This window comes from Sphaeramia orbicularis, chromosome 22, assembly GCF_902148855.1.
Source record: "Sphaeramia orbicularis chromosome 22, fSphaOr1.1, whole genome shotgun sequence".
Taxonomy (NCBI): domain Eukaryota; kingdom Metazoa; phylum Chordata; class Actinopteri; order Kurtiformes; family Apogonidae; genus Sphaeramia; species Sphaeramia orbicularis.
The window spans coordinates 20,376,352-20,392,829 of record NC_043978.1 but is presented as its reverse complement, the minus strand read 5'-3'; the positions used below and the strand labels follow the sequence as shown (position 1 = coordinate 20,392,829).

Below are 16,478 nucleotides of genomic sequence, written 5' to 3'. Positions count from 1 at the left end.
ACTATTTACTGTAATAGCTGTAACGGCAACTTATCTGATGTAAGCAGATGTTTCAAGAAAGGGGCAGGTATTATAAGTTTCCTTCATCCTGCTCCATTCCAATCATTTAAATCGGAATGAATAAATAAAATGAAATGAAATTTTGGCCTTCTGTCAAATAAGCGAAGATGGGTTTTAGTTTGAAGAGGAAAACCTTGTCACCATAATACAGATGTGAATAAACAATGAACTTTATACTTGATTCAGTGAGTGATAAGGTCTGCGGATGCAAAGCATTGATTGACTTGTAGTTTTGGTCCCAAGTGTGTTTTGCTACATGACTTCCTCTTGCTATTGAGAGTCTGAAATATCAATACTACATATAACCTCTTTAAAATGAAAAAGTACGGAAATAAGTCTTCCAACTAATAAACTGTATATGGTCATAAATTGGTGCAATAATATAGTGAATGTGATGTTTTTCTAAATGCACACTTGAGCTTTGGAGAAACCCGTCAGTCCACAGGTTGCTTTAGACTGAATAACAGGATACAAATGCCACTGATTGTATCTGGTTGACATCCAAGCATCAGTCCCTCAGCGCTAGCATACTGAACAGATATGTAACTGCATATTTTAGCATACCTCAGCAGGTGCGTAATGTGAGAGGAACTTAAACACTGTGACAGAACCCCCATGAAGCAGGTCTTGCAGGTTGAGCTGGTTGCAGATTGCACTGACCTGATGCTCAGACCGTGAATCAAACTAAAATCCTGGTGTGCTCTAAGAAAGTCCCACATACAGAAAAAAATGTTGGTTGAAGGAGGTGGACAGCAGCAGGGAGGTGGAACAAGCAATTTCCTGCAAAAACCACCGAATGGAAACTCATGCCACTGTAGGCGTGAAAACATCTGTGTGACAGCCACACCTGCTGCCACACAGAAAAAACAGCACACTGACACACTTCATTTTTCTATCATTTTGGACATAAATGATGACATAACAACTTATTTCATACAGCATATCTATGGTTGATTCAATTGGAAGTACATTAGATCTACTTGTAGTGTGCATTTTGTTAACTTTCTAATTCTGTTTGATTCTGATTAGAGAAGTAGGAACCAGTGCACCAGTGCATTTAGGGTAGTGTGTATTTCATTAAACTTTCAGCTTGACTTGAATAGGATGTAGGCACTCGTACACTAACCAGCACAGACAGGTCTTATTTTGACTCATATATGACCAGTGTAACGTGTGAAACTTACATCGATTTTTATGAAACCTGACCTTTATGCTGACTGAGTGAATACGTTGACTGATGAAAATCTACGTGGTGAAAATCTATCGGAGGCAAAAGTCACATTTGCAGACATGGTCATGTTTTAACCCTTTAACCCCTGATGTGTCTGTGGTGAGCGCTCTGAATGTATGATTTATTTTAAATATTCATTAAAATTCAACCTTTGCTGAATAGGGTTGTGTATTGGCAAGAATCTGGTGATACGATACAAATCACAATACTAGGATCACGATAAGATATATCACGATATATTATGATACTGTTAAAAACGGCAATTTCTTGTTAGTTTCTTTTTTAAAAATGATTATTTCCTGGAAGAATTGAATTACACCAGAAATATGCACAAATACTAAACACATTTTTATTTGATCACAACAGGATCTAATGCTATTTCACAAAATGTTCCTGAGTTGAAACTTAAATTAGGTTTTACAGGTATTACAGTTTAAAATCCTGCTCAAATGTTCATATTCTATTAGTTCATAACTAACATCATAATATTATTTTGTCCCAACAAAGGAACTAACATCTGCTTCTCAGACAGTAAAAAGTGCTTTTAGGATGCTTCAAATAACCATTATTTAATAAAACAGCGTTAAATAATAATAAATCAGATATAAACAATAATAAAAACAAAAAAATGAACCTCCACCATATCTGCATTTGAATAAATACCTAAAAATATATTTGCAGTACTTTTTAATATCGATACAGATTTGTGAAATGAAATAATTTCCACTGTCTTCTACTGTACCGATTGCAGAGCTGCCATTTGTTTACACAGCACCTGTGTTCCAATGTGTTTGAAAGATTAAATAAAATATGTTAAAAAAAAAAACAAATGGAATTGGAAATGTCAAAATGTTAATGGTACTCTGATACATTGTTTGTGGGAATGTCCAGTTATCAAAGGTTTCTGGATGATTGTTGTAACTGGTTGGACAGAATCGTGCCACTGTCCAAGGCTGTGTTTACTGGGCGAAAAAGGACAGACTGCTAATGTATCAAACAGGAAATTCTCTGTTATCACGGTTGGGGTCTCAGTGGCAGGTAGGATTATTCTTAAACACTGGAAAACCCCTAAAGCCCCACAGTTTAAAGAATGATGATACACACTGCTTCATATGAGTGTATGCTTCATAAGGTTAACAATAAGGATGAGACCACAGCACCAGTTTGGGAACCATTCTGGTCTTACATAACTATGACTGCCAGTCAGCAGGATGACAGCTGAACTACTTCCCTCTAGTATTTATTACCTCTGTCCAGTGTTACGGTGGAGGTTATGTTTTCATTGAGGTTTGTTTGTATGTATTTTTGTCTGTTAGTAAGATAACTGAAAAAGTTATGTACGGATTTTGATGAAATTTTCCAGAAATGTTGATACTGGCACAAGGAAAAAATTATTACATTTTGGTGGTGTTGGGGGGGGGGACTGATCTGCCTTGGAGGTCTGCGCTCTCCGAGTGCTTTTGTAGTTCATTTATTTATTTATCTATTTTATTTTATTTTATTATCTTTTTTTTTTCTTCTTAAGAACATCCACGCTTTGTAGCATTTTTGATACTTTTTGTGTATGTATAGAAGCCCTGTTTGTTGACATTAAGCAACATTCTGTGATTGTCGTGTACCAAGTGAAAACTCCAATAAAAACTTGAATTACAAAAAAAAAAGAAAAAACAGACTTTAATTGCTAACAAATGTGCCACATGAAACAGACCACAGGTTATACTAGTTCCCTGCAAATAAGATTTTATTTTCAGAGCCTGTGAGTGTCTCTTATAATTATTTTGTCTAATGCCAGCCACCAACAGTGACACATTAGTTGTCAGTTGTCGCTCAGAACACTCCATCAACACCTTTTGTTTTCAGGAACCTGCTCATATCCTGTCTCTACTGTCTAGACATTAACCCTGACCTGTCCACTATGAAGGCTTCCTCTGCGTGTGTTATGTTTGGTATTTCTATTTTTTCTTAAGCTGTCAAAGCTCAAAGAAGACCGTCTACAACACAGGAAGCAAACATACGACCCATGGGCCAAATCAAACCGATATCTCAAATCATTTGTCCCATCTGCCGTTAAGTTTTTAAATAACCTGTAGGCGAGCCTGTTGGGAACAATGCATCATTAACTGTGGTGACTTATTTATTGATTTACTGTATTTATTGTACTATGTGAAATGGATTGTTTTAGTGATATGTAAGATATGTACACTTCTGTTGTAAATCAAACTGATTTTTTAATTCATTCATTTTCTGAACCCGCTTTATCCTCACTAGGGTCACGGGGGTCGCTTGGAGCCTATCCCAGCTACATAGGGGCGAAGGCGGGGTACACCCTGGACAAGTTGCCAGTTCATCGCAGGGCTGAACATATAGAGACAAACAATCACTCTCACATTCACACCTATGGGCAATTTAGATTAACCAATTAACCTATTAGTGCATGTTTTTGGATTGTGGGAGGAAGCTGGAGTACCCGGAGAGAACCCACGCAGACACGGGGAGAACATGCAAACTCCACACAGAAAGGTCCCACCCCCGTCGACTGGTGTTGGAATCGAACCCAGGACCTTCTTGCTGTGAGGCACAAGTGCTAACCACTGCACCACCGTGTCGCCCGTGTTTTTAATTCAATTCAATTCAATTCAACCCACCAAAGGGTCCAATCCGGCCCATGGGATGAATTTGTGAAATGCAAAATTACATAGGAAACTTTAACAATCATTTTAGTTCAGACCAATATGATTTAAGTGGATCAGACCAGTAAAATACTAACATATTAACCTATAAATAATGACAACTCCAAACTTTTCTTTTTGTTTTATTGTAAAAAAAAAAAAAAAAAAAAAAAAAAGCTAAATTACATGAAAATAGTTACAATTGCAAACTATCCTTTCACAAAAAAGGTGAATTACCCGAACAAATATGTCCAATCTGAAATGTTTTAAGAGAAGAAAGTACAATTATAATAATATTCTGCCTGGTATTAAATGTGTTGTGTATTTGTACACCCACTGTGATCTGTAAGTTGTAATATAGCCTACATGTGTCAATGAGAAGCCGATGCAAAATACTGTTTAAAAAGAAAAAAAAAAAAAGAGGTATTTATTTATTTTAAGATATTTCAGGTTGTTTATGTTATTCACATTTTTAAGGAAGCTTTATAGATACAAATATTTTCACAATGTAATTTGGATTTTTCATTGTAATTATTTCATTGGTCCAGTCCACTTCAGATCATATTGGGCTGGATGTGGCTCCTGAACTAAAATAAGTTTGACACCCCTGGTCTATGAGAAGAGGCGGGGATGAAGAAAAAGTGGAGCAGATCTCAGCTGCTCTGTAAATGGGCGATGACAGCAAAATGCTCGCATGTTTAAAAAAAAAAAAAAAAAAAAAAAAAAAAGAAGAACATCCAATGCTGTATCACAGCATGAGGAGGAAGTGTTGGTCTTGATTCTTTCTTCTTCTTTTTTGTTAAATGAGACGCGAGGCCCGTTTCAGTCAAACACGCATTTCAGGTCGTGGATGGAAACTGTCTGGGGGGCCGTATCTAACCCACTTTCACTTTTCGTAGTCTTCTGCTGACTTCAAATGCATGCAGGTACACATACACTACAAACAAAAACTTAAGGATATTTATAATTTTTGGGCTATTTTTTTCAGTCGGGATTCTTGCACAGCACAGTGCTTTTTACTTTTTTGAGTGTGAATTGAATTGAAACACATTTTTTAATGACCAGACAGTTTTATTTAGAAATGGCAAAAATGAACAAAAAAAAAGATTAAAAAAAAAAGAAATATCCTTAACTTTTTGTTTGTAGTGTACGTCAAACTGAATAATGTCAAAGAATGACACTTAAATAATTGAAGATGTCACAATGAACCAGCGTGACAGTGCTAAATGGTGGGCGGTAAAGGAAACTGGCCTCATGTCTAAATGTCATAAGGTGTCTCAAAAAGTTGGTGATGTCAGTCTTGAAAATAACACAAGATGAGTAATATTGTGACAAAAAATATGAGCTCATACACATTTAAACAGAAGGATTTAATACTTAGTGGGGAGTGTGTGCACAAAGGGGAGTCAGGGCATTAAAAAGTACAAGAAAAAGTAGCATATGTGTACGCTGAACCCTTAAGCGCTGATCATTTGGTGGGAACACTGAGATAAACAGCAGTGTGGGCGTGTGGAGGCTTGTACCTCACATGTGGAACAAACCAGCCCAGCACTTTTTCTATGCAACAATGCACAAAACCCTTTCACAGTTCAGATCAAGCACATAGATACTTCACGTCCGTGTCTTAAAGTGAGAAAGTGTACTTAGAAAATGCCACTTCTAAACCTGCGAAGTGAACTGTTCTATTACAGGACTTCCTCTAACTGGTCAGAGTCTGGGTTTGACATGTTACCTACTGCTGTAGTTTGACTCCATTGGTACAGAGCAACGTCAAATACTTCTTGATTTCTGATTTTTGTATGTGCATTTCTTACAACTTCTACAATAACTTAAATGTGTGTGCGATTTTTTTTCTTGTATTTGCAACAAGTTAAAGCTGAATGTTATTTAAGATCTATTTTACATTTTGTTGCATTAAGGTCAGACTCCGGTTTCCTAATGTCAATAAATATGATAATAGGTGTTTTTTAGGTGGTTTTACAAACACAAACACTTCTCATTTGTTTTTGTTGTTTTTTTTTTTGTTTTTTTTTTAAATAGCTGGAGCAGACTTCATATTTGTTCATTTCAACAGTCTTCAACCAAAGCATTCAAGATGAAAATCATATTCCAGATTTTTTTTTTCACTTTTTTTTTTTTATAGTTTCCTTCAAACTTATAAACCAATGCAATATATAAAATAGGAATGATCCACTATTCCAGATATTTTAAACCCTTACAGAAACACTGTACAGCAAGCAAACCTCCTAACTGTTTCATTTATTTGCATTTCTTTGACTTCTTGGTTATATAAACAGAGAAAAGGATGTGCATGAATAATTGATGAGTCAAAATGGTGAGCACAGCCGACTTCTTTGTAGGAACTAATGTTTATAGCTCTGTTTGAGGGCTGCATATGTAGAATAAAGTCTGAAAAAGCATTTAAAGTGTTAAATGATTTTAGTTAGTAATTTATTCGTCCATTTAACAGAGCATCCTATATATGCCTTACATACAGTTTGGATTTCTATATTAAACACGGGTGAAAAGGCCTAGGCTGAAGCAACAGTTTATTTATGCCTACCCTATTCACAAGAAAAAAAGTTGCAGAAACAAAACAAGATTACAAGAAAGCACAGTTTTAAACAATAAAACAATTGCTATAATGTAAGCAAAATCTTACATTCATACTGATAATTGGCTTATTTTATCCTAATATTTTATATTTATTGAATACCTTAGTTTTAAACATCCTTCTAAATGTAGTGACTGATGTGCATGTTTTAAATTCTTTATCAAGGTTATTCCATAATGTTAGTCCAATTACAGATATGCATTTGCCTTTTGTGTTGGTCCTTGCCTTTGATTTCTTGAACATACAGGTTCCCCTGAGGCTGTACTGCTACCCTAACCCTTATTTTGATTTGTTTGGAGGGCGTGCGTTAAGAATGATAACTGGTTGAATAATCTTCCTATATAAGCTTGATTATTGCACTTAAAAAAGTATCACAAATGAAAACATTTTTCCTCTTAAAGAACAGACTTAAACGATGTCCTTTCACACAGTAATACGTCAGTGCAGGCATGTGTTGTGAGGTTAATGAAATGCTGTGGTCAAAACCACTGAAGTGTTGCAGGGACTATATGTAAACTGCTCATAGGAGCTGACCTTTGTCCAGCATAAAACATATATACTTTTCATGTTCTTCTTTGATGTGTAAGTAAATTATATGTACACCTGGTTAATACTTTTGTTTAGATGTGTAGATGCTATTAACGTGTGAGTGGAAAACTACATCTAATCACAGTTAAACAGAGCATCTTTTGACAAATAAACATAAAAGTTAATAAAGTTAATACAGTCTAATCCAGTGTTTTTCAACCTTGGGGTCACTTGGAATTCAAATGGGGTCACCTGAAATTTCTAGTAATTGATAAAAATAAAAAATATAACTTACTAATAAAAATATATGGTGAGTTGAGAGAGACAGTCCTAATACATAAAAGACATGACAAACTGAAGCTGAAACTGAAGCATTCTGGTTCTGTTTATCTGTCAAATGTCAGTTTCAGATGCTGCAGCTCTTTCATAATTCATAGTTTGAGTTCTTGTTTGTTCAGTATTAATTGTCAGCCTTGTAAATCCAAGCTGGACTGACTGTACATATCCTGACCAAGGAAAATCAAATTCTTTTTTTGTGCAGTAATCTACACCTGGCTTTTCTGCTCTGTCCATAATAATATACATAATATAGACTACACGTTGTCAAAAATTAACATTTATTTGCAACATAGTATAGCAAACTATTACATGGTCAAAAACAAATAAATTTTATCAAAAAAAAAAAAAAAAGCCTCCATTTTGAATGTCTGGGGTTGGCAGAAATTTGTGATGTTAAAATGGGGTCATGAGTAAAAAAAAAAAAAAAAAGGTTGGGAACCACTGGTCTAATCTGTCTGATGATCATTTAACAGAAACTTTGAGCTTTAAAAGTATGAACCCACAGTTAAATGCATTAATGGTTGCAGAAGACTCCATTTACGAGAACATTTTGTATGGCTCCACCTCAGCTTCCTCCAGGCCTGGACAGGTTCAGGTTACATTAACCAACACCTGCAGAGTCTAATAGTCCTGGAGGGATGAAAGTCAGGCAGTGGAGGGGAAACTCCAGCTTCAAGGGGCAGGGTGAGTTTGTGTGTGGATGAGACTAATCTTACTCTCTGTACAAACCTTTACTTTGAGACTCGAGAAGGTAAGACAAGGTAAAGTCAAACATCCTCTCTGGTAGAGGTGGATGATCTGAAGACAAGTCCACATATTTGGATGGAAGCTCAGAGGATTTGAGCAGATATCAAAACACTGACCTTTTCAAGAAGGGGTTTGAAGGAAGAAAAGATGGAGGCTGAATTCACACAGTGATACAGTTGCGGAAAAAATTATTAGACCACCCTTGTTTTCTTCAGTTTCTTGTTCATTTTAATGCCTGGTACACCTAAAGGTACATTTATTTGGACAAATATAATGATAACAACAAAAATAGCTCATAAGAGTTTAATTTCAGAGCTGATATCTATCCATCTTCCATGTTTTCTTGATAATAACCAAAATCACTTCAGGTCTTGCATCAATATCTATGGCATTGTACTGGCAAAAACAGTGTTTTTAGGCATTCCATGTTTTCTTTTCTGTCTGTTTTAGTCACATGATACACACAGGAGTTAGTACTTGATTGCATAACCATTGTTTTTGATGGTCTAAGAATTTTTTACGTGACTGTAGGTCTGTGATCAATAAGTGTTTATCTTTAAACACCTAGAACTCCTTTTGTGGCAACTTCCATATGAATTTGTCTTTATATTTAACCTTTCCTAAGATGATTAATCACCATTTATTATATATTATTCTCTGTATTATGCATTTTTTCAGTGAAAATCAGATATTTTCCTGTATTTAATTTAATGATCATGTACAGTAGATGTTCATAAAAGCTCAGAGTAAATTCAAAGATTATTATTAGATATCAAAACCAAGAAAACAAACAAAAAAAGAGTTTTTAAAAAATATGTATCAATAACTATGTAAAAACAAGCATCTATAACCACTGTCATTTGACATGCAACTGGATTTTATTGATGAATCAATGTTGCAGAAGATGACAGTGTTTCCATGTTCACTATGGGGCCTCTGAACGTTATATCTGATGTGAAAAGCTTAGATTTAACTGAATAATTTCATTATACTGACAGGATTAGTGGTTCAGAAGTTATTAAATATTTTAGATCAGTAGATGCTTTTGGTCACTGGTGCCTGTTTATCTCTTTGTTTTGTAAATCACAGTATGCATGGCTGCATGTACTACTCACTTTCATTGGCTTTGAAGGAATTGTGGCTTTTTCAAAATAAAAGCAAACTAGAAGCACTCGGAGAGCGCAGACCTCCGCCAAGGCTGATCAGTGCCCCCCCCCCCGTGGGCCCCCCCACACCAAGGAGGTTGTGTTTTTGCCAGGGTTTGTTTGTCTGTCTGTTTGTCTGTCTGTTAGTGTGCAACATAACTCAAAAAGTTATGGACAGATTTTGATGAAATTTTCTGGTCTGCCCCCCCCCCCCCCCCCCCCCCCGTGGGGCCCCCCACCCCCGATCACCACCAAAATTTAATCACTTCTTCCTTATCCCATTTCCAACAAACCCTGAAAATTTCATCAAAATCTGTCCATAACTTTTTGAGTTATGTTGCACACTAACGGACAGACAGACAAACAGACAAACAAACAAACCCTGGCAAAAACATAACCTCCTTGGCGGAGGTAAATATGGAAGATTAGATGCATGTAAACATATTGTTAGCCTCATAGCATAACTGCCTATGTCATATTTTATCAGGACGTAGCCAATGATGCAAAATGAAGCAGCACTGTTTGGATAGTAAAGTTATGCAGTAAAGTTGTGCAGATTTCACAATTTGGCTAAAATATGACTTAAGCAATGATACTATGAGGGTAACAATTTTTCATTGTCATACATATGTTTGGGCTGATAAGAGCTGAAGTACCCAGCACTGTGGTGTTATAAGACTGTTTACAGAAAAGCAGAATTAACACCTCATCATGGCATATCTGCTGATCATCACAGATCAGTAAGTGCTCTGTTCAGGGTTCAAAGCCCAAACTAAGACTTTAAAACAATCAATCAAGCCTTATTTATATGGCACTTTTCATACAATTAAATGTACTTTAACCCATTACAACCAGTGTTACTTTTACGGTCATTCCCAATCATGATTTTTTTCTCTCTAGTTAATCTTTCTGAAGTGTTTTATCACCATTTATTATAATATTATCTGCTGTGTTTTGCTTTTTTTGGAGGTGAAAATATGGTATTTTCCTATATTTAATTTACTGATCATGTTGATGTTCATAAAAGGTCAGATTAAAGTTGAGGTTTGTTATATCAGAAACAGAGAACATTGAAAAAAGCATGACTTTTTCAGCAAAACATCAATAACTGAACATAAACCCAGTGTCTCCATCCACTGTGATTGATCCAACTCCATGGGTTTTACTAGTGATTCAATGTTGTAGAAGATGACAGTGTTTCCACGTTCACTACGGAGCCTCTGCATGTCCAAATGATGACCATGAACAGATAACAAACTGCATTTTACCTGAATTATTTACATGTATTGATGGGATTAATGGATCAACAGTTATTAAACGTTTTAGATCAGTAGATGCTTTTGGTTGTCGGTGGATGTTTGGGTCTTTATGAGTTCAGATATGAATACGATGTGAACATTTAGGATGCCTGTGTTTTAAGTTCTATTTCCTCCAGACAGCGAGTCGCCTCAGCTCATTGCAGACGATTGTGTTGTGTTTGTGTTTTCAGGCAGAAGAACAGGCAGAGTTGCTTGCTGGGACTGAAACATTGCCCCGAGCTGAAAACACGTGTTATGATCCATTACGCTGCCCACAAAAGCAGATGTCAAAGCTCTAATATGAGTGCTATTACTGTTCATTTAACAATAATGGCTGTTTTATACTATGTTATGGAGACAGATCAATGAGAACCAATAGGAGGATTTACAAAGTAATAGTATTGGCAGAACTTGGCAAATATCAGGCGTCTCAACTGGAATTAACACATTTGAGGGAAATTAAATTTGATGCACTAAACGACTACTTTGAGTTTCGATGCAACAGTAAACCACATTCTTTGAGTGTTTATCATTCTGACTTATTCTATGATCTGTCTCATCTAATGAACTCAAAGTTAGACCTTCTTCCTTCAGGAAGGTGTTTTAAACGCCAAAGATCCACACTGAGATCATACCAAGATTTTTGCCAGAGTGAATATATAGATAGCTTTGCAGCACCTGGAGGGTTCAAATTCAAACTTTTTGAACTATTAGGGTCCAAATACACAAATAAATGAACCAAAGACAAATAAAAGTGGGTTTAGCAAAATATGACCCCTTTAAAGGAGTGATAGTTTGCTTTTTTAAATGGAATTATGCATTTTCAAACATTTCCCTGTGGTCTACATAAACTGTAAATGCTATGCTTGGGTCTGAATTCTTCATTAATTCAACTCCACAGGTCCATCTTCAACCCTATTTCTGAGTAATGACACCAGAAATGTTGTTTTGAGTGCTGTCCCTTTAAATGCACATGAGCCACTTCAGGCCCCGCCCCCTCCAGGTTGTTGACTGTGCTGCTCTGTCCCGTTCAACCGACAACTGAACATTTTAGGTCACTGGTTCGAAATTTGGGTATATTTTCAGTATGGACGACAACCGCAGCTGCTGATAAACAATTATGGCGTACTCTGAGAAATGTTTGTCGGAAGTCTTGACCTTACATGTGCAAATGTCGTGAGGTAACTAGTTCATCAAACATACTAAATTAAGCAGGAATTGAAACTGGCTGTAGAAATCCACTCAATTTTTGCCAAAATGAATATAAAGATAGCTTTGCAGCACCTGGAGGGTTCAAATCCAAACTTTATGAACTATTAGGGTCCAAATACACAAATAAATGAACCAAAGATAAATAAAGGTGGGTTTAGCTAAATATGACCCCTTTAAAGGAGTGATAGTTTGCTTTTTTAAATGGAATTATGCATTTTCAAACATTTCCCTGTGGTCTACATAAACTGTAAATGCTATGCTTGGGTCTGAATTCTTCATTAATTCAACTCCACAGGTCCATCTTCAACCCTATTTCTGAGTAATGACACCAGAAATGTTGTTTTGAGCAGTGGCCCTTTAAATGCACATGAGCTACTTCAGGCCCCGCCCCCTCCAGGTTGTTGACTGTGCTGCTCTGTCCTGTTCAACCAACAACTGCACATTTAAGGTAATCGACTCAAAGTTTGGACATATTTTCAGTTTTTACTACAACCACTGCTGCTGACAAACAATTATGTCGTACTCTGAAAAAATGTTCATCGGAAGTCTTGACCTTATATGTGTAAATGTCGTAACAAGTTATAAACGTAACAAATCAAGCAGGTATTAAAACAGGTTGTAGAAATCCACTCGATTTTTGCCAGATAGCTTTGCAGCACCTGGAGGGTTCAAATTCAAACTTTATGAATTATTAGGGTCCAAATACACAAATAAATGAACCAAAGACTAATAAAAGTGGGTTTAGATAAATATGACCCCTTTAAGTTGCCTGTAATTGAACTCAATTCTCCAGGTTTTTACTGTCCTCTTAATTGTTGATTTTGATTTTTATACAAATTACGTTTCCACTGTTTTTATCTTCGTGTGGTACCAAAGACAAATCCCCAGTTTGTGGATAATAAAAGTTCAACATACTTTGACCTGATATAAAAATAAACTACTTCTCAGTATCTTATGATAATGTTTGTGCACAAGATGAAAACTATCAGCTTTCAGGACTCTAGGGCTCTACATGACTCAGATATCCAGTCCAGCAGTTACCCAGTATCCAGCTACTATTTTCAGACGTCAACATCAGCCACATATCACACTTCAGAAATCCACTATCTGTCGTTCTGTACAATATCACAAGTACAAGAAGGATTTATTCAACAATAAACTCGTTGGTAACGAGACATTCAAGTACCTTCCCTTTCCTTGAGGCCAAGAGATAAGAAACATGAACCATAAGATACTACATACTGAACCCAAAACACTGGATATGTGATCGTTTATGGTTTGACCCCTAGGCCTCTGCTCAGGTTTATTCAATATCTGAGTCCATATTCATCAGTATTAAATTAGTTGAACATTTAGGAGGCTAATTTAAGTAAATCACCAAATCAACAGATGACAATAGGTACGTTTTGGTCTTGCTACCTGTTCATGTGTTTGAAAATTTCATCATGTTATGTCTTTTATGAGGACGTTTTCATTTTGTGGCCTCTTTTACAGGTTTATGGTCTTGTTACGTGTTTTTTGTTTGTTTTCTTCCATCTTTTGTGCCATTTTCATTTTGTTGTGTCATTTTCATTTGGTTCCGTCTTTTAGGGTCATTTGTTTTTGTTGTGTCTTTTACGCCATTTTTGGTTTGTTGCATCTTTTACCCCTTCCTTTGGTTGCATCTTTTACAACAATTTCGTCTTACTGGATCTTTTATGATGAAATTTTCTGTTGTGGCTTTGATACTGTTTCCATCTCTTTTTGTTTTGTTGTATTTTGTTGCACCTTTCATGATTTTTCTTCCCTTGTTGCATGTTTAACGCTGTTTTTAAAGTTTTGTTGCGTCTTTCAGAACAACTTCTTCTTGTTGCAGCTTTTACAATTATCTTTTATGTTTTGGTTTTATACTGTTTCCATCTTTTTGTTTTGTTGCATCTTTAAGACTGTTTTGTTTTGTCTTTTGTGTTTATTTCTTTTCTTAGGCCTTTTACTTTGCTGCATCTTTTACATCGTAGTTGCATCTCCTGCTCCATTTTAATGTTGTTGTATCTTTTAGCATGTGGCATCTTCTACACCATTTTCATCTTGTTTTATGTTACAATTTCCTGCATTTTAAGACCTTTTTTTGTTGCATCTTTTACAGTGTTTTTGATTAGCTGTGACTTTTACACTGTTTTCATCTTGTAACATCTGTCATGAGGTTCATTTAATTAAATCTTGTACAGTTTTCATTTTAGTTGCATCTTTTGAAAATGTTTTAACCTTGTATCTTTTTTGTCATGTACTTTCGTCTCTTTGCATCTATTAGGTCACATCATCTTGTTACATGTTGTCAATTATTTCGCTCTTTGTGTCTTTGTTGTATTTAATTTTTAAAAACCGCAATCGTGTGGATTCTTTGACTTCCTGAGACCCAGGAAAGTGAACGTTTTGGCTTTTTTATATTAACCCTTTCGTGCATAGTGGTCACTCCAGTGGACAGTTATTCTCCAGCTGTTCTCTTGTATATTCATGGATTTTATTGTTTTAGTTCCATATCAGCCAACACAGTGGATGCCTATACATCATCCCATAACTGACATTCATACAATTACTGTAACTTTGCTGTTGTTGAAAAACCTGATCTGCACTAACATGTTTGAGTGTAAATCAATTGCTTGTTTTTGTTAATAGACTGTAATTAACCATTTTTCTTAAAGAAAAAGTTTTGGTTTTTTGGTTTTTTTGCATATTATCTCCATAAAGTGAGTAATAACTAATATTAGAGTACGATAAAATGTGACAAACATCAGATTAGCAGCATTAAAAACATTTTTATTTCATACTTTTCACACAATGTATCAGTAAATACATGTTTCTTTGCTTCAAAAATTAAATGCATGATGTCCAGCTGAGTGAATATTTTTGCAACTCCATGAATAAAAGTTTAATAAAAAATTTTTTTGATCTCATTGTTTTTTTTGTCAGGAAAAATGACACTCAGGAAAAATAACTTGATTAGGGTCAAAAAACAGTATTCAAAATCTCTCTGATGGGACATTTTAGAGACAATTTGAGCCACATTTTTACTTTTAAATTAATTTTTGCTTTAGTTGGACCTTAAGGGATTATCCAAAACAAGGCCCTACTTTATATTAAAATAAATGTTGGAATGGCAATCAATTAAAGTTCACTCTCTGATGGGACATTACTTTGTTTTGACCCATTAAGGTTCTCATAATTCATGCATGAAAGGGTTAAACATTTGTCTTTATTGGAAACTGCATAATGCAACAGTTTTTTTCAGATACTTTTTTATTATTATCATTATTATCTTATTTATTTATTTATTTATTTATTTATTTAATGGAATGTCCTTTGCAGTGGACAGCATTTGTTAAGTAAAACTGTGAAACTTTAGTCCCCTACAGAGGACAAAAATGAATTGCTGGGTCTCAGGAGTTTAAACCAGGCTTTACACTGTAACATTTTATCATGATTTGACATTTATCGTGACAGTTATGCGCTGATATGACGTGGATTATCACCATAACATGATTTGTGATGATTTGCAGTGCTGTGTGTTTGTTTATTTGCTTTTCACTCACCCATCCCTCAAAGGTCTCTCCTGTATTGGAGGTTTTGATGAGATCTTCAAACTGAATGGTGCAGTTGGCCACGAAGTCATCATATCCTATCGGAGTGTCGTGGAAAACCGCCAGCTCGATCTGTTTTCCGTCGCTCACGTTCAGGCAGAACTCCTCATTGAAAGTGGGCATGTTGGTTTTCTGTTTGGTGTGAGTCTGTCCGATCTTAAAGTCATCCACCTTCACCACTATGTAGGGGTCCAGGGCCTGGGGACCCTTGTTGAAGATGACAGTGTGGCGGAGGGAGAAGGTGGTGGGCTTCAGGTCCAGCGCTTCGCCGATGCGCAGCTTCAGATAACCATTAAACTTCATTTTTATATACAAAAACACTTACGCGTAACTTGGAAAAAAGGAAAACGCACAAAAAAATAAGGATAAAAAAATAAGACAAGTGTTATGAAGACCTTTTCACGCCTCCTTCATCTCTACAATGAATAACAACAATAACAAAAGCTGCAGTAAATGAACACTTTACTGTCTTTTGCGCGTCAACTCGTGCGTAAAGTTGCATCCATACTAACTTGGCTTTAATGTCTACAGACCTGCCGTGGAATGTCAGTCTGCAAAACGCTGTGTTGTCTTCGTGTGAACCTGTTTCAGAAAGTTTCAGTGAATAGGAAGCCACCACACTGACATGCCGACGAGGACGCACAAGTTCCGCATTACGACTCACACATACATACACAAAACACTCCACACCAAACCCACTCAACCTGTCACTGTTGGTTTGGGAAGTCACGTGGTTAGATTTGTAGTCCTTGACGAGAGCAAAGGTTGGCAGTGAAACTACAACAACCGTGATGCACCGCTGTGGTCTCACCTGTTCTGATCTAGTGCGGAAATACCTCCCTCTAGTGGTCACTGTTGGAACTGACCATACAATGCACTAACCCAGGGGTGTCAAACTCATTTTAGTTCAGGGGACACTTTCAGCCAAATTTGATCTGAAGGGGGCCAGATCAGTGAAAATAATAACATAATAACATATAAATAATGTCAATTCCAAACTTTCTGCGATGTTTTAGAG

At 36.0% G+C, this 16,478-nt stretch overlaps 1 protein-coding gene across 1 annotated transcript in view; it reads right to left on the bottom strand.

The window, feature by feature from the left end:
- prkcha (protein kinase C, eta, a) overlaps window positions 1-16,135 on the bottom strand; it is a 64,151-nt gene extending 48,016 nt beyond the window's left edge. Inside the window, exon 1 of the mRNA XM_030126793.1 lies at window positions 15,413-16,135. Within this exon, the coding sequence (XP_029982653.1) occupies window positions 15,413-15,763 (351 nt within the window). The 5' untranslated portion in view covers window positions 15,764-16,135. The remainder of the gene's footprint in view (window positions 1-15,412) is intronic.
- Between the last annotated feature and the right edge of the window lie 343 nt (window positions 16,136-16,478).